General features: G+C 41.4%; 2 protein-coding genes across 2 annotated transcripts; one reads left to right on the plus strand and one right to left on the minus strand.

Annotated features, from left to right (window-relative positions):
- Positions 1 to 86: 86 nt before the first annotated feature.
- On the plus strand, positions 87 to 5534 carry UQCC6 (ubiquinol-cytochrome c reductase complex assembly factor 6). Its single transcript, XM_035127559.3, has 3 exons — positions 87 to 172; positions 3437 to 3566; positions 4615 to 5534. Exons 2-3 carry the CDS (start codon positions 3459 to 3461, stop codon positions 4708 to 4710), a joined length of 204 nt encoding a protein of 67 aa, XP_034983450.1. The 5' UTR covers positions 87 to 172; positions 3437 to 3458; the 3' UTR covers positions 4711 to 5534.
- Positions 5535 to 6508: 974 nt separating this feature from the next.
- Positions 6509 to 20031, minus strand: HSP90B1 (heat shock protein 90 beta family member 1). Its single transcript, XM_035127558.3, has 18 exons — positions 19778 to 20031; positions 18458 to 18557; positions 17449 to 17590; positions 17251 to 17367; positions 16540 to 16871; positions 14287 to 14398; positions 13341 to 13454; positions 12495 to 12611; positions 11827 to 11964; positions 11556 to 11633; positions 11400 to 11465; positions 10770 to 11039; positions 10322 to 10567; positions 10100 to 10236; positions 8395 to 8473; positions 8023 to 8178; positions 7275 to 7373; positions 6509 to 6774 (listed from the first exon to the last, which is right to left on the minus strand). Exons 1-18 carry the CDS (start codon positions 19824 to 19826, stop codon positions 6745 to 6747), a joined length of 2382 nt encoding a protein of 793 aa, XP_034983449.1. The 5' UTR covers positions 19827 to 20031; the 3' UTR covers positions 6509 to 6744.
- Between the last annotated feature and the right edge of the window lie 2517 nt (positions 20032 to 22548).

Consider the following 22548-nt stretch of genomic DNA (forward strand, 5'->3'; position numbering starts at 1 on the left):
GAGAGATGGGACGTAACAGCTTGGTGTACACGTGACTTCTTGACCTGTGCGTTGCTCTCGACTTCCGCGTCCTCTATTGGCTCCTGGTCCGGCCAAAGAGAACCTTCTTTTTGCTCGTCTTTCGTGAGATCAACCTCCGCCACCGACGAGCTAGCGGTCAGGGCTGATGCAGGTAAGTGGCTACCTCTGGGCGGTGCTAGCAACCAGGGAGCTTCATGGAAAACTCCCCCACCTCCCCCTTTCCGTGGGGAAGAACCTGGCTTGCCTTTTGGCGTTGTGGAAGGACAAGTGTGTCCGTTCGGCAAGATGTGTGTTTGTCACATGGCGAATTTGCTCGGTTTCTTGGGTCTGGGACAGGGGTCTGCAACCTTTAAGACAAAAAGAGCCACTTGGACCCACTTCTGAAGGAAGAAAAAAAACTGGGAGCCGCAAAACCATTGCGACATTTAAAACAAATATAACACTGCATATATTGTTTCTTAACTTAATGCTATATATACAGGATCGTGCAGTCAGCTGTCAATCTGAAGAAAAAAAGGACTTTCACTTAACAATGTAAAATATATTTTTGCAAATTAATAGCTAATTAAAATATTTAATTTACATGGTTAATGGGACTTTTGCTCCTGAACCTCAGTGCTCAGTGTCTGCACATCAGGGCTGTAAGACGTCACCTTCATTGTGGAGGGTGGGAAGGCCTCCACAGGGGCGAAATTGGGCTTCTTCCTTTTTTTTAAAGGGGATCCTCCACCCCCATGGGCGAAATTGGGCCTCTTTTTTTAAAAAAGGGATCCTACACTTCCCCCCCCCACGCTGCTGCTGGAGGGTGGGAAGGCCTCCACAGGAGTGAAATTGGGCTTCTTCCTTTTTTAAAAAAGGGGATCCTCCACCCCCATGGGCGAAATTGGGCCTTTTTTTTAAAAAGGGGGATCCTACACTTCCCCCACCTACACTCCCCACTTATTTACATCAGGCAAGTGCCTTCGCTGTACCCTTTCCAGCACCTGTTTTAAATATTTTTGTTCTCAACTGTTTTCAGTGGTCCTTTCAATATTTTTTGCCACCTTGAGATCATTGGATAAAAGGTAGAAATTACAGGAACATAGGAAGCTGCTTTATACTGAGTCAGACTATCAGCATCTTGCTCAGTACTGTCCACACTGTACTGTCCATACATCTACCTCAATCTCCTGACCAGGCCGGCAAGAGGCCGCAGGCAGGCAGCAGCAGCAGCAGCAGCAGCAAACAGGCGCTCCGATTCCGCCAGCCATTTCAGCTGCTGGGCGGGAAGAAGAGCGCCCGTTTAAAAAAATTTTTTAACTCCGCCCCCCCCCCCCCCGTGAGCCTATTGGCTGCAGTTTAGATTTTAGTTGTTGTCTGAGAATGCTAATCAGGATTTATTTTTATTTTTGCTTTACATTAGAGATTTGTATCCTAATTAGTGAATTTTAACACTCAGCTTTCTAGTCTCTCTCAGCTGTACGCCGAGTGATTGAGTAACTTACTCAGCATAAAGCAGAGCCACAACCGGGACTGAAAAATAGCAACCACAAATGAACAGAAAACAAAGGCAGCATGGTTGGGGCAGAAGAGGCAAATACTGTAATGATATAGGCTGCAGGACTAATATAGCAATTGCTATAATCATAAGGCCTTCGGTAGGGTAGATTGCTGCACAAGCAGGAAGAGACAGCTTTACTGGAATCAAATTATTACATTGGGGAAAACCTGCATGTAGCACAGACAATTGCACCACGCTCTGTCATAGCCCCTGCCTCCTCCCACACAGCGCGGCTGACTGTGGTGGACTCCGGGCTCCGGCGGGCGCCTCGCGGCCGTCTGGCAGGCACCAGACGACTCCCAACGTTCGGGAGAGACCTTTGAGCAGCCGCGCTGTGCGGCCGCCGGAGTCCTTTGAGCAGCCGTGCTGTGCGCATGCGCAAAGGACTCCCGAACGTCGGGAGTGCCGCCACCACAGCCGCGCTGTATGGGAGGGGGCAGGCGCTGACGCTCCCGACGTTCGGGAGTCCTTTGCGCATGCTGTCAGCCAGTTAGCATACTGCCAGTTAGCCTCGCGCTCGAGAAAAGCCGGAGCGCGAGGCGGACAGAGCACCGGGCGGCGGGCGCGCACCGGGCGGGCGAGCTGGCCAGCGCAGCACCCCCGGAGCCACGGCAAAGCTGTAAAGGAGCTGCATGCGGCTCCGGAGCCGCGGGTTGCCGACCCCAGGTCTGGGAGAACCGTTTAAGAGACCCGCAGGCAACCCACTTCTCCCACCGTGGAGACTGCCGTTCATGAGCCTTTGCTGGATTGTTTGCAACTGTTACTTGAGGCGCAGGTGGCCTGTGTCACAGAGTGCTTTCTTTTCGATAATAATTTTATTAGTTTTCAATTAGATTCCAATAGGCTCATTATAACACTACCAATTTACAATACAATTATTCGCAGAGTGCTTTCCATCAGCTTTGGCTGGGGGCCCTTTATCTGGAGAGGGAAAGCTCTCTATGCAATGGTAACCTCAAGTTACAGGTTATAGAGACATCGGATTCTTATCTCATTATGCATGATCAAGCTCTCTTTAGCACCTCAGCCCAGGACTAATTGCAGCCATCAGCAGCCATTAACAGCCATCTCCAGGTTTACCACTCCCATCAGCCCACCACCCATTCCCACCCACCCCCACCACCCTCTGTATATATATAGGGTCTGACACTTCTGTTTCTAGTGTATCTGAAGAAGTGTGCATGCACACGAAAGCTCATACCAAAATATAAACTTAGTTGGTCTTTAAGGTGCTACTGAAGGAATTTTTTTATTTTGCTGGTAACCTCAAGGTTAGATTACTGCAATAAAGACAGTCCCATCTAGGGTGTGTTTCATTAATTAATAAGGTATGTATCATAAGGTTAACAGATTTTTTTCAATTAATCCGGGGACACTTTTCAACTTCAATGGATTTTGTATGGGGACTGATTTGTAAATCTGGGGACTGTCCCCTGGAAACGGGGACATCTGGTAACCTTAATGTATCACCGGAGCCAAATCTGACATCTCCAGGAATGGGCACGGCTGTTTTTCCATCTCTGTGTTGGGGATTTTCTGTGTGGCTTTGAGCAAGAAAAAGCATAGGAAGGATGATAGTAAAAAAGCTTTTCAAGCGTAAGATGTCACTTTGTTTCAGGAATGAGGGTTGTATGCAAGTCATACTAGTGTAGTAGATCCATTGTAATCAACGAGCTTAAGTTAGTCAAGTCCATGGATTTCAATTGATTATTTTGAGCATTATTAGTTGGATACAGCCAGCAATAGGCACTGCCAAGACGTCCAGCATCTTGTATTTCTATCCTGGACTTCATCGTTTTCCTTTTATGTCATCAGAGTTCATGCCATTTCTTCACTAGTCAATGTCCTTGTCTTCCTCTTTTACTTGTCTTCCAGTTGCTGCTAGTAGCTCTTGGCTATGCCTGCAGGAGTACCTTGGCCTCGCTACCTGAAAATGTTCAGTGCAAGCATGTTGGCCATGCTTGCTGGTGCAGAAGTTGTCCATCGATATTACAGGCCTGATCTTGTAAGTGGCTTCTCCCCTCCCCCCACCATTTATGTATTGGTTTGTTTGAAATAGTTCCACCTTTCAACTTCAGAAGGACCCCCAGGATAGCTTACATAAAACAACACAATAACACTGGGCATACACCTATTCCCCAACACAGCTCTGAGGTAATACTGTATATCTCCCAAGACTGTAGGTTGTTGTTTTTTCTTTACTGTCCTTCCCATGACAGACAGTAGCCTAGGTCTTTGATGAGCTGCTGAGCAATAATAGTTGGATCTTCCATTCCCTGGATGGCTTTGAACACCTTACTATTTTCCCCAAGCCTGCAGATCTGTGTCCAAAGGCAATTCAAAATATTCCTTTATTGTTTTTGCCTTTTGTCCTAATGTGCATTTTGAAATGGGAGTGTCGGGAACCCATTATCCCTGCCCATTGGTTGTGCTTGCTGGGGCTGATGGGAGTCGTAGTTCAGCAATACCCAGAGGCTCACACCTGGGCTAGAGGTACCTTACCATGGTTCATCTACCTAGAAGTTTCCACTAAGTCTTATTTTTTGGTGATCACTCTTAGCCGAGTAAGATTGTCTTCCATAAACATGCTTTTAACAACAAGTCCGTACATATAATCAAAGCTATAAATTTAAAAACTGAACTTGTGGCTCTTGATATTAGTAAAGGTAAGGGACCCCTGACCATTAGGTCCAGTCGTGACCGACTCTGGGGTTGCGCGCTCATCTCGCATTATTGGCCGAGGGAGCCGGCGTATAGCTTCCAGGTCATGTGGCCAGCATGACAAAGCCGCTTCTGGCAAACCAGAGCAGCACATGGAAACGCCGTTTACCTTCCCGCTGTAGCGGTTCCTATTTATCTACTTGCATTTTGACGTGCTTTCGAACTGCTAGGTTGGCAGGAGCTGGGACCGAGCAACGGGAGCTCACCCCGTCACAGGGATTCGAACCGCCGACCTTCTGATCAGCAAGCCCTAGGCTCAGTGGTTTTAACCACAGCGCCACCTGGGTCCCTGCTTGATATTAGTATGACTTGCCTTTTTTTTCTTTTTTTAGACGATACCGGAAGTTCCTCCCAAGCCTGGAGAACTCAGAACAGAACTATTGGGGCTCAAAGAAAGAAATCAGAAAGTTCAGCCTTCACAACAGTGATGATGCAAGGATTATGTTCCTCCATGTACGGCTCTTTAGTATTTATAATTGAACCTGTACAATTTCAGTGTTTTCTGGCAACATGAGCTATACAAGTAATCTAGTGTATGCCCATTTTCTGGAGTCTTTTACTTAGCTGTCTGGTTTGCCTCAATATGTACCTGTAGCATTGCTCTCTACACATGGCACAATATGCCAGTACTGATTATTTCCCCTTTTCCTTAAAATGGTTTCTGTAGGTTTTTGATGGTGTTAAGCTTTTCTACCTTTTTGCTGAAAAAGGTCTGCAGAGTGACTTCCAAAGATCAATGAGCCAGGTTGTCAGGCCAAGGGCAGGGACTAAGATGTGACACAAGATATCTCATAGAATAGGGACACTGAGGATCATTAACCCCCTGCAATGCAGAAATATGCAGCTCTCAAAACACCTCCTCGGAAAGAGTTGCAATGCACTTGCAACGGACCTTACAGACTGCCTATTTGGGGCATAGGAAGAACTCTGCCAGCATCTCATCAGCCCCTCACCAGAGCAGATACATCCATTGTTGTAGGCTGCTCACAATTCTATAATGGGCTTCCAAAAGCAAGGGTGTCAGCCTATCTTAAAGTGGCTGTAATGGAGGTGGATTTGCAGGGTGAGGACTGTTCTAGCACTGCAGCCTCTGTACTAAAGGCAGCAAAATGACACCCACTAAAGAACAGCTAGTTCCAGTCGTGGGAGGGTAACCCAGTTGATGAAAACAACAGGGATTGGAGATGGATGGTTGCCTCCTTGGGTTTTCACTCCCTAAAAGTGGTGGTGTAATAAACTCATGTTTCACAAACTGTGTGAAGTGTGCTTTCTGTAGGCTACAATCCTAATGTATCTACCTCATTGAGTTCACTAGTATTTCTTGAGTAGAAATGGTTGTGATTGTCCTTTAAATCTATGTTAAGAGCAGACAGTTTAATATAAGGTGTCTATAGTTATCTGTTGTACTAAATAGACTTTTTTTTACCGCAGTGGAAGGTATCACTGCTGCTGTTCAGGATTTACCACCTTATAGATGGACATGTACATTCTATACTTAGGAAGACCTTGTATATGAGTTCAGAATTGACAACTGATACAAAGCTCAACGTGTCATGTGACCACATGTCTGCTATAGTTTTCATTTTTTTGCTGCCTAGCTCCTCGATACAATGCATCACGTAGGCTGTAGTTCCACCTTGCTACATCTTCCAGCACCACAATTTTCCATCTGTGAATTTCCCGTTTTTGCATATCACTCACAGACATCTTAATTATGCAATAAATGAGTGTTCAGGGTTTTTTTGTGTTTGTTCTGAAACCGCAACTAGTCAGGTATTGTTAATAAATGAGGTCCACTATTTTCATACAAAAATCAGGGAAGTAATTTAATTTAACCTCTTTTAAAAACATACAGAACCTGGAAATAAATTGGGCATTCTACTTGTTTGAGGAAGCGCAAGTAATTTAGAACCTGCCTATTATAGCTGTGAACAACTGCTGTTGTAATAGCAGAATTGACAGAATAGAATGGATTCCTATTTCCAATCCCCTATATTTTTAAGTAATTATGTTCAGGCTTCTGAATAGTGTACACTTTCTAAAACACAATGGTGCTCCATACTTTTATCAGTTCTGATTATTAAGCATCTCCTGTAAAATAGTTAACAGGTTTTCCTTTTCCACTTTTCTTCCATTGTTTCTCTTTCAACAAGGTTGTACTAACAGACTAACTTTGCTTAATTTCAAATTAAGTAAATAAGCACCTCCGCTGCCCCATACAGCAAATGGTGTGAACATTTTAATTTTGTACACATGACAAGATTTTACACCAAGTAGTCAGTTAAATAGTACAAATTTACATTGTGAGGAATGTTTAAAAAATGCAACTTAAAAAATTCTCTCCTGCCCATAACCCTAAGCCTCCCCCCAACATTTTACAGTGAAAAAAAACAAACCAAAACAAATTTAGTTCACATTCCTGCTTCATCCCAGACACAGGATACTATTTGTGAGAGTGCACTTTACAATTCATCCTTTACATCTGTGGGCTCCTGGAAGAGAGACAAAGAAAAGACTAAGTCAAATGTTTCAAGGCACAAACACTTGCATATAAAAGGATGGACAAGCGTCTCAACATTATTTCTAGGCCTGCTATTAGGCAATATGCCATTTTTTATTCCTATTTGCAATGTTTACATTACTCAACTTTAGAGCAGGAATAGCCAATGTGGTGCACTCAGATACCGATTGATTCCCAACTTCCATCATTCCTGACCACTGGCCATACTGGCTGGGACTGATAAGACGTAGAATCCAATAACATCTAGGACACTACACTGTTCCAGAGCAAAACCAGCACTCCAATTATTAGCAACTTTAAATGAGTCCAAACAGTTTGTCTCTACATTAGGCCTGCTCTAATCAACCAGAAACACAAGATTGTATTATTTGGATAAAGGGAATATGATGTCCTTTTGAAAAACACATACAGTATTGGAATTCCAATTTCAATTATGTAAAGTTTTGCACCATCCCACACAATAGCACTAACCTTTGATTCACTGTCTTCAGCATCTTCTTCAGCTTCTATTTCCTCTTCCTGTTCTACCTCTTCAGCTGCATCTTCTGGTTCTTCTGGTTCTTCTTCCACCTTGCAGAAATCATTTTATTTAGTGAACAAAAAACCAACCAACCAACCAAAAATCCTCCAAAATACTTTCAATCAATACCAAGTGTAATTTTTGTTGTTGAGGCACTGTGGACAATGCATGATTAGCACCCAAGACTTCCATTGGAACATTTGCAGTCATGGTACGTTATTGAGCATGGGATTTCATTTTGGGGAAGTAGTATAAAATTTAAGTCTGTTCAACTGGATATTTGGCATAGGGAACCTCTGGCTCATGGGCACAAGCTCCAATTTGGTTCCTTGAATCCCCACCCCCCAAAAAGTGTATTCTCTCTAGTTAAATTTACACCAAAGTAGGTATAAGATGAAGGAACCATACCACAGAAGCACATTATGTGATGTACAGCAGCTGAGTCTTAATTTCAATTATGTTCCTTTTCTGCTCAGACAACTGTTTTCCTAATTCTTACGTTTCTATAATTATGTAAGTGGCCAAATAGCTAGCTAATAGGAAATTTTCAGCCTTGCTTTTAAGTAATAGCTGGTTACAGTTCTGTTAGCATTTGACTAGATTAGTATGTTCCGATTCTATACTGAATACCACTGTGCTTCTTGAGCCAATTAAACTGAATTGAAGGCTTATGCCAATTGCCTCGACATTTTAACCAACCTTTTCTTCTGGGTCAATGTTCAGGCTCAGACGAAGCATTCTTTCTACCCTTTCTCCATATTCCTTTGTATCGGGTAGCAGATACCCTGATCTTAGGGTAGCAGTCTCAAATAAAACCACAGCAAGATCAGCAACTGTTTGATCTTCTTCATTTTCCTGAGAAAAAAGCGAAAAATTAGCATGACAAAATAAGCTTGTGGTCACTGGGCTGTCATAGATGTAGCCAAATAGGCTGCAGCATGAGTTACCCAACATTTGGTATTTTGTTACAGGTAGAAGTAACAAGTTACTTTAATATAGCTTCAAAAGGTAGAATTGTAGCTCCAGCAGGACCCAACTCTACAGATGCCCAGTGTCCTGGAACTTTCTTACCTGAATACGTCTGAGCATGTCTTTTATGAGGGGATGTCTAGGGTTTATTTCAAATGTCTTCTTTTGGCTTGCATAGTAACTATAAAGAAAGAATATTTAAGGTTAACTAAATAGAGTAATTTGTATGAAACTTTCAAAAAGAAACTTGCTAACTAGTAAAGATACTTAAAGGATACTGTACTAAAAGAGGTGACCTTGAGTTGTTAAGACTAAGTGTTGTGCAGTGAATTGTCTATGTTTATTCAGAAGTAAGTCCCACCTTCAATGGTTTCACTCACACATGACTGTGCCTAGGATTGCAGCCTAAGTGTAAGAAAATACCACAATGTTGTGGCATGCATACCAAACTTGCATAGAAAATTCACTTCAAAGCCTCTGTATCAAACTGCAAAATGTTTAATATGAAATGTTCCAAAAGGCATTTTTGAAATGCTGATTTGCATTTACCAACTACACCCCCAAATTAGTTATGTCTTTTGACTAAAAAAAAAAGTGCCCCAAACATAGGAATTGGTGCTATTCAGGCAGGTGAGGAAATGTATGATTATAAGTAATAATAATAAAATATTATATTATTATTATTATATACCCCGCCCATCTGGCTGGGTTTTCCCAGCCACTCTCAGCTGCTCTCAACAGATTAAAAAAGACTACTACAATGCAACATTTGAGAATGCTTTAGAATCTGACTTGAAAGGTTTTGCTGTGGCATGAACATTTGTAATCAAAAGTTTACTCTTACTACACCCAACACAGATTAATATGTACGGTAATAATGTGTATTGACTACTAGCCCATAGATCTTTGAAACAGTAAGGAGGATTTAAAGAATTGGTTGCAGCTACAACCAATCAAGTCAACATTTGTGGCCAACTCTTCCTTTCCATCTCCCCCATCCCATATACTTTGGAAATCTGAAGATCAGTTCATTCCCCCCCCCCCCGTTTTATCTTAGTATGAATAAATTTGTCATACAAATAACTCAGAACCGTACTTTGTATTTGTTTTTGTATGTAGCCTTTTCCAGGGTCAAAGCAGTTTACATAAAAATGTAACATAACATCCTAAGCACACATAACAGATTAATTCCATAGCACCCAGCATTCAGATCAGTCTTAGAGCCCTTTTGGAGGGCAAATACACTGGTGCCGATTCTGACCTTTGCCTCCACAGTCTTGGGGGCAAACAGGAATGACCTAGCTCCTGCCTATTATTTTCTCGCATATTATCATACACAATATAACTAGGGTAAACTGGGCTCAATAAAAGTTCTCAACCAGCATAGAGGTTCAATAAAGTGCAAGAGAGATCAATCTTACTCTTAGGCAGGAGTAAGGCATTTATGAGTAGAAATGAATGGCATTGTACTGGAAGACATGTTAGCCCTAGCCTAAACAGAATAGATTGAAGACCACGAGTGGTTGAATTTGAATTCTGAACTGTATTCAGACCGCTTACGGGATAGTTACCAGTTGCAATGCTAAAATCTCCCTCAGCTAGCAAGTAAGCAAATTGATTTCTATGCTACAAGGCCTATGATACCTTGAAGCTGGGATAACCGCGAGACAGCTTTATGATCAGCCCGGTAATACAGCCTATAACTTTTAGATGGGAGTCCTTTATCCAGAAGACTACTGGCAGATGTTATGTTTGACTTATAAATTCTTTAACTAGAAAGCACTTAGGAAAACTTCTAAATACATACTTTGTAGAAATGTCTTTGCCTGTCTGGTAAGCCTGAGCCTTCATAATTCTTTCCATATTGCCTGACCATCCATACTGACTAGCCACAAGAGCACATGGAGATTGAGTTAATCGCTGTGACAACACAGCTTTTTCAATCTGAAAAAGAAATATTGTTGTGAGTTCAAACATAGCACAGAAATGCATCAGTAGAAGAATATGAGTTTCTTTAGTACGTACATACCTTATCCTTCAGAGCTTTATCTTTCATCCAAGTTAGAAGGGGTTCATATTCTTTTTCTAAAGCTTCACGGGCTTCCTTTGATTTTTCACTCTCCTCAAACTTTACTCCTTCTTTAGCTACGTTCTGGAACCTTTTGTTATCAAACTCTGGGAGAGCCTGAATGCAATATTCATCTACAGGCTCAGTCAGATAGATTACTTCATAGCCTTTTTTCAAAAGTCGTTCTACAAATGGTGAAGATTCGGCCTACGGAGCAGGTGTATAAAATACTAGTATAAGCACACAGTACTGCAAGATGCAAAATGCAGAAAGAGGTATTTTATCATTACTATCCTACATTTATCCAGCCTGAATAAGGCATTAGTCTTACTTTTATAGAGATATAGCAACATCTTTCTGCAATGGAAGTTACAATCACAGTAGGATTCAGTGATGAAAAATGACTGACCTCCTTTCTGCTTGATCCAGCCATGAAATAGATTTTATCCTGTTTCTCCTTCATTCTTTCTACATATTGGTCTAGACTAGTCAATTCGGTCTCATGGTGAGAAGTTTGGAAGCGAAGCAATTTTGCTAGACGAGTGCGATTTGAATGATCCTCAATAACTCCAAGTTTGATGTTTGTTCCAAATTCTTTCCAGAATGTTTCATTGTATTTTTCATCAGCAATCTTTTTAATCATATCAAGTGTTTTGCGGACAAGTTTCTTCCTGATAACCTAAAAATGATTGAAAAAGGACTTGCATATGACAGCTTTCAAGAACATAAAGAGTTTTGAAACTCTGCAACCATTAATAAAATTTTTTTTAAAAAAGTTGTTAGGTCAAGATGCATTATGATGCATTCTTATTAAATATTCCTATTAAAACCACCCTCCGGTTATCTGCTGATACAGACCCATCTGCATGTTGATTATGGCTTAACCCTTGAATAAAGGAGAAAACTCCAGCTTTGCCTCTAGACAAAAGGAAGATGCTTCAGAGTCAAACCAATTGTTTAGATACTTTTAAGTTCTACAACTCAGGCTCTTAAGCTACATTAAGACATCCCCATAAAGCTCTTGCTGTAACTGACGTACCTTTAGTAGTTTGTGTTGCTGGAGAGTCTCACGAGATACATTTAGAGGAAGATCATCTGAATCTACCTGCAGTTAAAAAGAACATTTTATAGAGAGGCTTAGCAGTAAAATTGGAGTTGAAAGCTGTTACTGCACATTATTCCTGAAGATACTTACAACACCCTTGACGAAGTTAAGGTACTTGGGCATCATGTCATGGAAGTCATCTGTGATGAAAACTCTCCGGACATACAGCTGTAAGACAACAAAATTATTAACGACAGTTTCTGCAACTGTCTTTTCGGGAAGCAATAAAACTGCTTGCACATTTGCAAAGCTAAGCAGGGTCCAATGTGGTTTCAAATTGGATAGGGGGCTGCATGTTGAGATTCCTGCATTCCAACTCTACAATTCTATGATTCTAGGAAGAAATTTACAACGTTTTTACCTTTATAAAATCACTCTTTTTGGATCCATATTCATCAAATAAGCCACGTGGAGCAGTCGTCGGAACAAACAAGATGGACTTGAATGTCACCTCTCCCTCAGCAGTAAAGTGAATGTAAGCCATAGGTTCATCAGTCTCCTGCAGGAAAGTTACATAAAGTTGGTGCTTTCTTGATTCAAGACAGGATCTATTTTTTTTTAACAATAATAAAAATTTTATTTATAACCCACCCTCCCCAGTGAGAGCCGGGCTCAGGGCAGCTGACATCAATAAAAGTACAATTACAATAAAACGTAAAAGAAAAAATCAATTGATTAAAATGCGGATTAAAATACAATTTAGATTTTTTTTTTAAAAAATGCAGCCTCATTTTAAAATGGCCCAAATCAAAACCATAGGGGAGGAAAAACATAGTGGGCAGACCGAGTCCAGCCCAAAGGCCAGGCGGAACAGCTCCGTCTTGCAGGCCCTGCGAAAAGATGTCAAATCCCGCAGGGCCCTGGTCTCCTGTGAGAGTGCGTTCCACCAAGTCGGGTCCAATACTGAAAAGGCCCTGGCCCTAGTTGAGGCCAATCTAGACACTCATGCCCCCAACCCCATTAAAGCAAGTTTTGACATTTAACACTGCAATTTAATTTTCTAATCCCAATATGCTAAAGCAAGCACACCTTAGAAAATGATTTGTAGAAAGCCTTGTATTCATCTTCTTCAACTTCTTTATATGGTCTCTGCCAAATGGGCTTGATGTCATTCATAAGCTCCCAATCCCATACAGTTTTTTCAACCTGTAAAGTATTTTAGCATTATTTGCAGAACTCAAGTTTTTACATGGGATGTAAGTTGTCTACACTACTCAACTAAATATGCATCACACAAACATAATAATTGCTTTTCCTGTCATGTCAGTAATTTATGAATTTGGAAATGACAAAGGAAAAAGGAAGATAAAGTGGTTGAGACTGTTGACAACAATTAGTAATTATCACTCTACCTATAGATGTACTGCCTCTGTCCACGCTATTTGTATTAATGGGGCAAATAATTTGAAAAATATGTGGGACCCAAAACAAAATGCTGCAGAGTAGAATGCTAATGTTCAGGATTCCAGATACTTGATTCCATTTTACCGTATCCCCAACATTCTCTAACCACCGAGGATGCCCAGGCTTCATGGGACAGTTTTGGGGTCACCACCCATGCAACTCTTGTTCTTCCAAAAAAGAAAAAAAAGGTACTTCTTCAAACCTTTGTGTACCTCCCTCTAGTGGGAGGCTAGTGACATTTTGGCTAAAGGGGAAGCACTTTGAGAGTTAAAACCCAATAGGTATCTGATTTTATTTCAAATGTTCTGAAACCACTCTCCAAAGAATTGTAGCAAATAGATTTTCCATCTGGAGATATGCAACCCTAAACCTATGTACACACATCTTGTTTGGATAGCCTTACTAACTCAGCCAATTCCAGTTGGCAGCTCTTTTAACATTAAAGGCATGTATAACTTGAAGAAATATTACCATCTTAGTTTTGGGCTTTTTGTCTTCCTCTTCTTCTTCCACTGCAGCTTCTTCATCTGTCTCCTCTTTCTCCTTCATTTCTTCTTCCTCAAGAGGTTCTTCTACAGTTTCAGTCTGCAGAAAGTTAATGTTGCATTCATATATTTGGTGAGAAATGTTTAATTAAATAGGGGAATATTTGCTAGGGGTGTAAAGTCCATCATGAGCACTGAAAAGTGAGAATTGAACTTTAGCAAGTATGGCTGTAAGTATTCTACAGATATCCAGCAGAAGAACCACATGCTGAATCATACTATTCCCTACTACATATAATTCTTAAGTGTATTAGGACTAAGTCTTAAGTTTCCAATTGTCTAGCAGCCACAATATTGAAAGTTAATGGTGCTTCAGCTTTTTGAGTCTTCAGTAAATCAGAGGCATCCTTAACAGCTTATGGTTAAAAAGTGCCTTGGAGATACTACTCTATGAACTGATCCAATAAGAAGCCCTCTGGCTACTGGGAGTACATTTCCACATCAATTACAATGTTTATTGGCCGAGGGAGCCGGCATGCAGTTTCCAGGTCATGTGGCCAGCATGACAGCCGCTTCTGGCAAACCAGAGCAGCACATGGAAACGCCGTTTACCTTCCCGCTGTAGCGGTACCTATTTATCTACTTGCACTTTGACGTGCTTTCGAACTGCTAGGTTGGCAGGAGCTGGGACCGAGCAACAGGAGCTCACCCCGTTGCAGGGATTCGAACCGCCGACCTTCTGATCGGCAAGCCCTAGGCTCTGTGGTTTAACCCACAGCGCCACCTGGGTCCCTATCATAGATAATTATCATAGATATTATCATAGATAATAGCAACACTTAAAGCTTTGTTTCCACAAACAAACTTTAAACTTTTATATAACTTATGTTCTTAGTATTTTACACAAGTCAGCAATATTTTTAAAAGTTTACCTTGCTACTCCACACATATATAGGGAAGTTTATGAACTGTGAATATTTCCTGACCAAGTTTTTAACTGTATCCAGCTCAAGATAGTCTGAAGCTTCTTCCTTCAGAACAAGACTGAGAAATAGAAGGGAAAATGCATTGTTACATTTACTGTAGTTCAAAGCAACATATTTTACATCAATTTGCTTCTCATTTAAAAACTGAACTATTTTACCTACAAGCTTCTAAACCAAGTTATCTGAACTGGAACACCAATAAAAATATTACCAGACCAGCTCTTTTACTATGTACGATACAACTGGTACGTGCTACCAGCACGTTGGCAGCTCTGTCTGGATACTCGGTACTTCAATTACTATGCATTTCTCTTTTCAAAAACAATTTTGCCTGATTTGAGTATTAGCAACCTCTCTTAATGCTAATTTACACTAGATATAACAATTACACTAGCTTTTGCTAATGAGCATGTTCTAGAGCAGGCACCCCCAAACTGTGGCCCTCCAGATGTTTTGGCCTACAACTCCCATGATCCCTAGCTAACAGGACCAGTGGTTGGGGAAGATGGGAATTGTAGTCCAAAACATCTGGAGGGCCGAAGTTTGGGGATGCCTATTCTAGAGTAATAGGCTTCTAGGAGTTCCATTGCTAGAGAAGTTCTGCAACTTTAAAATGTGATTGCTTATCTTTCGTGAGGCTGTTCTGATAATTTGGCAGAATCCGATTTTTAGCCATTTGCCATGGGCAGGAAAGAGAGCGAAGGGAAAATTTTCTAAGAAATTTCAGGACATGGCAGTTATATGCGTGTACATTAAATGTTACAGTTGTGAGACAGCTGTGAACTTTTAAGATAAATGGCAAATATTTGCTCTCAATAAAAAATTAGAAATTCTTCCCTTCCCTGTGAAAGAGGCAAAAAGTTGGCCACCTCTTGATGAGGGAGGATAGAATGTCCTTAGATCACCAAGCAGGTTTTGGCACCAATATTTTCATCACAATAAGGCCCTTTTTCTTTAGAATCCTCACTTCCTTATCACAAGTTGCAACTGTGGCTTTTTGTTGTGAGATTCAAGAAATACACCAAGCTGCATAAGGAACAGATTAGATTTTACACAGCCCCTGCAGGAACTTGTGCAAAAAGATGTTTTTTTCATTAATCTCAATCTCTCCAATCCACACGGGCCATTATTAAATTAAGTTTGAACTAGAGATGCAAACCAAGGCTGAAGCAAGTATGAAGCCACACTGTTAAAATTAAGTTTTAGATGGACCTATTTTTGGTACCGTGAGACCAACAAGAATTCTAAGCAGCAAAACTTGCAGCTTCCTATACAGACTCAATTTTAATATGACTCTGCATCTGATAAAATACAATCAGCTACAAAGTTACTTTCTAGGCAATTCTAATGACTTCATCTTAATTATTTTAATGATAAAGACAGTTAGAAAAAGAGTATACTTTCTGTACCTTACCCCGAAAAGTTTTAGCTTTATATGCAACATTGATTACAGATGCTAGGCATCTAGCCCCAAAGCCAATTGTTACCCATTGTCACATAGGATTAACACCTAATTGATTAAAATCAAATTTTGCACTGCAACTTCAAATATATCCTAAAGGATGGAAAATCCAGTAACTAAACCATTATTTTACAACTAAAGTTTGCATTATTTTCACTGTACAAAGAAATACCTAAAGTAATAAATAACAGATCATAAGATTTTTACAGAATACACAACTTGCTGGCTATCTGCATTAATCAAATTAATATTAACCAAGCTATTCTTTAAATAAATGTACATTACAAAATAAATTTAAGCACTGCACATTATTTCAATAGACCAATAACTAAATGCTTTTTTGTTCTCCAGCAGCACAGTATAATTAGGAGTTTATGCTGCAGATGCTACAGCATATTATACTTGGGAAACACTATGCACTACTTTCAAAACAAACCACCACACATAATAACAGTACAGAGTCCTGCAACTTATTAGCAAAAAGATGTCATCTGAAGTTCTTGCTTTTCTCAACACAGAACAGCCATGACGCCAATGACCTATAGAAGCAAATCCCACTGAGATCATCCCAGTGAAGGGAGGCCAATCCTAATCCTAGGCAGCCTGAAGCAGAGAATGCCTGGACAGGTAACAACTGTGCCTTCAGCCTTTATTTTTGAGAATCTGGTGCAACAGAAGTCAAACATCTACCGGTATACTTTCTTCCACTCATGAGTGTAAGTACTTGCAACACTTACGTTATAGTAGTGCCTCGTCCCAAGCTGTTTCCTCGAGGATCATCAATTACAGAGAATTCATTTGAATCAGATTCCCAGATGTGTTGAGTGTCATTGTTGTGCTTTGATGTGACAATAACCCTGTCTGCCACAAGGAAAGCTGAGTAGAAGCCAACACCAAACTGACCAATCAACTCAGAAGTTGACTGGTTCTCGTCCTGCATCTCAGTTATCTTACTTAGAAATTCACTTGTACCAGACTTGGCAATGGTACCCAGGTTTTTTATCAGTTCTTCTTTAGTCATGCCAATGCCAGTGTCTGTAACATGAAGCATATTCTTCTCTTTATCACACTGTAAAACAAACAAACAAACCCAGTCTGAGTGATTTATCAGTTTAACATATCACTGTTTGAATGGTCATCAATGTACACTGATTACATTGCAAGACAAATTATTTCCTACAGTCAGTCTTTTCCTTTATATGCAGTAAGAAAATAGCATGATGTCACTTCCTAATTTATGGATTCATACACAACCAGGTGTTGCTGGACTACAGCTCCCACACCCTGGACCACAGGTCATGCTGGTGGGAATGGGAATCCAACAGTATCTGGAGGACTACAGGTTTCCCACTCTTTTTAAAATATCTTCTCAAAAAGTAGCTTACAATTATTTTTAATAGTAACACACATCCTCCAAAACTGCTGAAGGAATCAAAGTGGCATCTTACCTTGATTTTTATTGTGAGTTCTTCATTACCAAAAAGAGCTTTTTCATCAGTTAGTGAAAGCAGTCGTATTTTGTCTAGAGCATCAGATGCATTTGAAATCAATTCCCTCAAGAAGATCTGTAGTGAAATTTTAAGAACAGTCAGGTACATACAAACACTTATATTAACTCTGTCTCATATTATATATATATGGCTTACCTCTTTGTTTTTGTAAAGAGAGTTGATAATAAGCTTCATCATTCTGTTTACTTCAGCCTGGAATGCAAACTTTTCTGACTTCTCTCTAATTTGCTTTATTTGGGATGCATTTAAACCATCTAACTGAATAGACTCCTCTTCCCTGTAGACAGAAATACCAGGTTATCCATTAAGACTTTATTTTTTCCAAGTACCAGTAAACTGATTTTTCTGCAAACATAAATTATGTTCCTTGATGCAATTAGAATACCTCCAATACACAGGTGAAACCAGATGGCCCACTACACTAGCAGTGTTTCTTTTGTGCAAGCAGAAGGACATAACTAAATGTCACCAAGTTTCCTGACATGATCAATTGGTCTCACAACATAAAGCCAAGAAGCTTGTAAAATATGACTCTCCCTGTGGCCACACATGCCAAATGCTACAGAAACAGCACTTGACAGGTTTATCCCCCCGCCCCTCATGTATTATCAGTTTCTATTTTAGTTGCTGTCTATTTTCCAAGGTAGTTTTCTTCATGACATCACTAGGTTACAAAGTCCCAAAATACCCACACAATAGAAACCGTTGCTTCTTGTTTTACCCAATTGCAGTTTTCACTGCAAGCGAGTCAGTGTTAAATAATCATTCAATGTCTTAGGTACGCTAGTCCTCTGTTGGAAAAGTAAATATGCCTATTGGATTAAGACTTCATTTTAACAATAGTTTATTTAACAAAGCACCAGTACTCACAATTAGATTATGACCTAGAACACTTAGTGCAAGTTACTTTGTGTTTGATAAGGTAGCATTTTTCCAAATTGCCAGTTAAGAAGCTGGCAAACATTCCACAAGTATGTCAGTAGTATGTCAGTGTGCAACCTAATGAAGTCAATCATTTTAAAACAAGGTATTAAATTTGCACCGCAATCCCAACTACTTCTATTTGAAGGATTGTTTCATTTAAAGCGATTTGAGGGGAAAGTGTTGAAAGAATGAATTTTAAAAGAAATTTCTAAAAACAAACCTCTGAACAACTTCATCATCGGTTCGAGATCCTTCCCTGCTTTTACCAAGGTCATCTTCCACTGTGCCATCTACATCTACCTCATCAGCTTGGACTGAGCCTGAAAATGAATAATTTGGACACATTAGTATCAAGTCAGTCGCTCAAAGGAAACTTGCTGATCTGTACACCAGTAACAGGGAAACATCTTAGGTTCAAGTAGGAAGTGGGGCCCACCAAGCCCGCAATTCCTTGTATGATACAGGTTTGCACAGCTCCAGATATTTGTTGCACCATCGATGTGGAGTCTCTCTCAAATAAATGCATAGCAGGGTATATGGGAAGTGAAAACCGTTTTGAATGAAAAAGCAAAGCTGATGAAGCAATCTTTCAAGCCACCCACCAGCATTAAGTGCGATTGGCCAAGACAGCCAACTGAAAGGGGCAGCACCGTGGACCAGCTAGAAAGTTCTATCAAATTTCAGATGGATGGTAAAGAGAAGCTGCTGCACAAGCAGGCAGCAAATGATGGTCCCAAGAGAGAACAGTGAAGTCATCTCTCTGCTCAGCCCTCCTTGCTTAGTTAGCATAGTAGATGGAGCCATAGGACAAACGTGCTGGGAAGCACCAAACATGGCTGCTATTCCCATCCAATGCCCCAGTCCAATGCTGTCTATTAGGAAACTAAGTTAACATTACACTCCTCCTGCGGACCACTTTTACTTCGATCTTCACCCACAATGATGACAACCCACCACAAAGGTCTCCTGCTAGGGCAGATATTGAAGTGTTCTTAAAGATTACTCAACGGGGGGGGGGGGAATATTGCCTCTCCCCTAATCGCCATTTAAAATCCTTTCAACACTCCCCCCCCCCGCCCCAATAATCACTTTTTGATATACAGAGACTGAATTAACAAGCTCGGTAACAACGGATCTTCCAACACCCAAGTACATGCCACGCACTTTCGTACCCCCGTTTCCTCAGAAGTTAAGCGCCCATCGGGACTGGCTGCGTGGTGAAGGCCTTAGGCCTTAGACTCAGCGGGGGATCCTCAGAAAGTTAAGCCTCCCTGAGGGAAGACCGTTGCCACACACGAAGTCAAGTCTCGCAACCACCGCCCACAATTTAAGTATGTACCTTCCTCCTCACGAGGGGGGGGGAGTATGAAGCGAGGAGGTCCGCCCCCCAAAAAAACACACAAAAGAAACTTATGTCCTGAAGTAATTAAGCCCAAGGACAGGGCGGCTGAGGGGAAGGAGGGAGGTCGCTCCCTCAACGGTCCCGCTAGCCCACCCGCCGAACCTTCCAGAAACGCCTCAATCCTCCACCGTCGCTCACCAGCCAGGAGGAGAACGCAGAGGAGGCCGAGACCCCAAAGCGGCTTCATCGTAGCGGTGCTACCCTGGAGCGGCTACGGCGGCACACCTGCTTCCCACGCGCTCCCACAAGGAAAGGGACCGGGAACCGTCGAGGGAAAGGAATTAAAAGACCTCCCCACTCGCTCAGAGACTTCCTTCCACTCGTGCCCCTTGGATGGCCAAAGCGACTAATCAACGTCAACCCGCCTCCCTCCTCTCAAGCTTATCACCAGCAAACGCCGCGGGGTGGGGGGGAAAGAGGCCCTTCGCCCTCGCCAATGGCAGCGCACCACGCCAAACATGCAGCCAATGGGAAAGTTGGAAGGGAGGGGCGGTGTTTGCCCCCTGCCAATCGGAGCCTTCCAGGTGAGGTTTCCCGGCGCCAGAGCGTGGCTGGGTGCGATTGGCTGTTGCTATGCTGGTGAGCCAATGGGTGTCAAGGGCGGGAGCAGCAGGCCTTAGTTACTGTCTGGTTTTTCAAATTATGTTTTTTAAAAGTTTATTTGCCGGCTTTCTGTCTCTGACTGTATCTCTGACAACTAAGTAGGAGATTTGACGTATTCTTTTTTTCTTTAAAAATTGTACAGATGCACGTTTTAGGGACCCGACCATGTAGTTCCGGGGCAGGTTGGACCAAATTACACGTTACTATGACAACTTTCACTTCCGCTTTCCTACGCCTCACATCAAACAGATGTGATTAAAGTAGATAATCGGGAATGAATTAACAGGACAGCTGTTCTTCAGCATCAGTTTTCCTCTCAGAAATGCATTTCTAGAGCTAGTTGTAAAAAAGTAAAAAGTTGTTGTAAAAAAAGGTCTAAAATAAAGTATTCAAGGATGGTCCCATCATGCAATGGTCCATAGGGTCGCCGTCTATAGGTGCAGGCCCACGATTGGTGTCATTCTTGCTTACGTCATTCCTGCTTTGCGTGCTGGGACTGTCCTCTTACATTGCCTGGTGAAAGTTGTAGTCCTTTAAATAAAATACATTGACTAGACTAGACTTTTCGAGGTTCTTAAAGGCATGGGACACCTCAGTAGGCGGACCGCTGACTTTTAATTTGAAACAGCTTCAATTTGATTCACACATTAGGACAAACCACTGTAAAGATTTCCTTAAGTTTCATAAACTTCATCACCAGTACTGCGAGGGAACCTCACCTAAAGAAGAAAGCTGAAGGTCTCTGATTCGCTCCCTGGCATCTACAGGGAGGGCTGGGAATTGGTTCTGCCTGAAGCCCTGGAGAAAGTCACTCCTAGTCAGTGTACACAATGCTGAACCTAATGTATTCCATGTAAAAATACTCCTATACATAGAAAACTTGCACAAGGAGGAGAAGGCTAGGTTAGAAACTTTCTCCCAGCCATCTAGTTTTCCATGTGGAGGGATTTTGTTTTTAATTTGTGTGTGGTATGAGGGAGAACAATTCCTATCCTGTGAGCCCCTACATGCACTGTGAAACAGTACAATCCCATTCAAAGATTGACTGTACTGTATCAGTATTTTCTTGGTGCACAAGGGTGCACAACTGTTGTGCACTCCACACTTCTAATCATTGAGAAGTTGCAGAGGCTACACTGTTGGACTTGTCCATGGGAGGAGAGAGCTGAAGTTTGCAGTAGTGGCTTTGTAGCATTTGTTTTATTTATTGACATTTAAGTTTTGTTGCAATTGCCTGGATTTAGTAGCACTGAGCAGAAGCATATCTGCTTGTAACAGCAGAAGATCTGGCAATTACGCTTCTTTTCCTAGAGCCACTTGTTGGAGCATGCTCAGTATGTAGTATTTCTGGTTGGGCTGACTTCTGATCTGGCCAAGAACGGCATGGACTCTGTTAATTTACAAACTGGTTTTTACTATTTGCAGGTATGTATTAAAAGTATTTATTAAGTGCTCTCCTTAAGATAATGAAATAAATATATTTGTTTTAGGAATGCTTGTTTTGATTGAATCAATCTGGTATCCAGGATTCGGGATCCTGGAAAAATCCAAACAGAAACTGAACCTAGGTAAAAATGAAATAAAAACATTTCAAAATAAAATGTCTGAATCTAAGATAACGAGAGCTATACAAAAAGTATGTGGAACACTCAGAAGAGAATAAACCAGCCCAGTGTAAAATTATTACAGGTAGCAATAATTAAATCTAAAAGCAAAGTTTTCCTTCTTGGTTGTGTGTCCCAGAGAAGAGATAAGTTACAGCACAAAAAGACATTAGAAAAAGCTGCTTGAGTATAAAAGAGATGAAGTCAAGGTGAAGTTCAGAAAAGAAACAGTCACTTCTCTCTGTTCCCCAACATCCTAGAAACCCTTTCCTGATTCCATTTTAATACCCCACCCCACTCTACCCTTGCTCACAACAAAATTTGTTTCTGTACTGGTGAATAGAAGGTGACCTGCACAAACAGTTTTCCATTGTTTTAGGAGTTATCGTGATCCAAGTCTTATCAGGGTATAGAGAGTCTCAAGGTCTCACCCAGTGCCTCATGGAGCAAAAAGTATTCTGCCTCTTTCACACTAGTGCATTGTCTTAGTGTGACGAGGGCATTGTCAGCATTTCTGCTTCTTGTACACTCCAGAAAAAACGTATCTACCCCTAGCTTAAGACAGGCATCCAGGGCTATTTCCATTAAGAGCCAGAGTCTCAGTCTTGACCAAAGTTTTATTCCATTCCATAGTTTCTGGGAGAATCACCTTCAGCCTGCACATATTGCCCTCCCACCCCGCAGCCAAGCTCATTAGCACCA

This window comes from Zootoca vivipara, chromosome 9 (genome assembly GCF_965207765.1).
Source record: "Zootoca vivipara chromosome 9, rZooViv2.hap1.1, whole genome shotgun sequence".
Classification (NCBI taxonomy): Eukaryota; Metazoa; Chordata; class Lepidosauria; order Squamata; family Lacertidae; genus Zootoca; species Zootoca vivipara.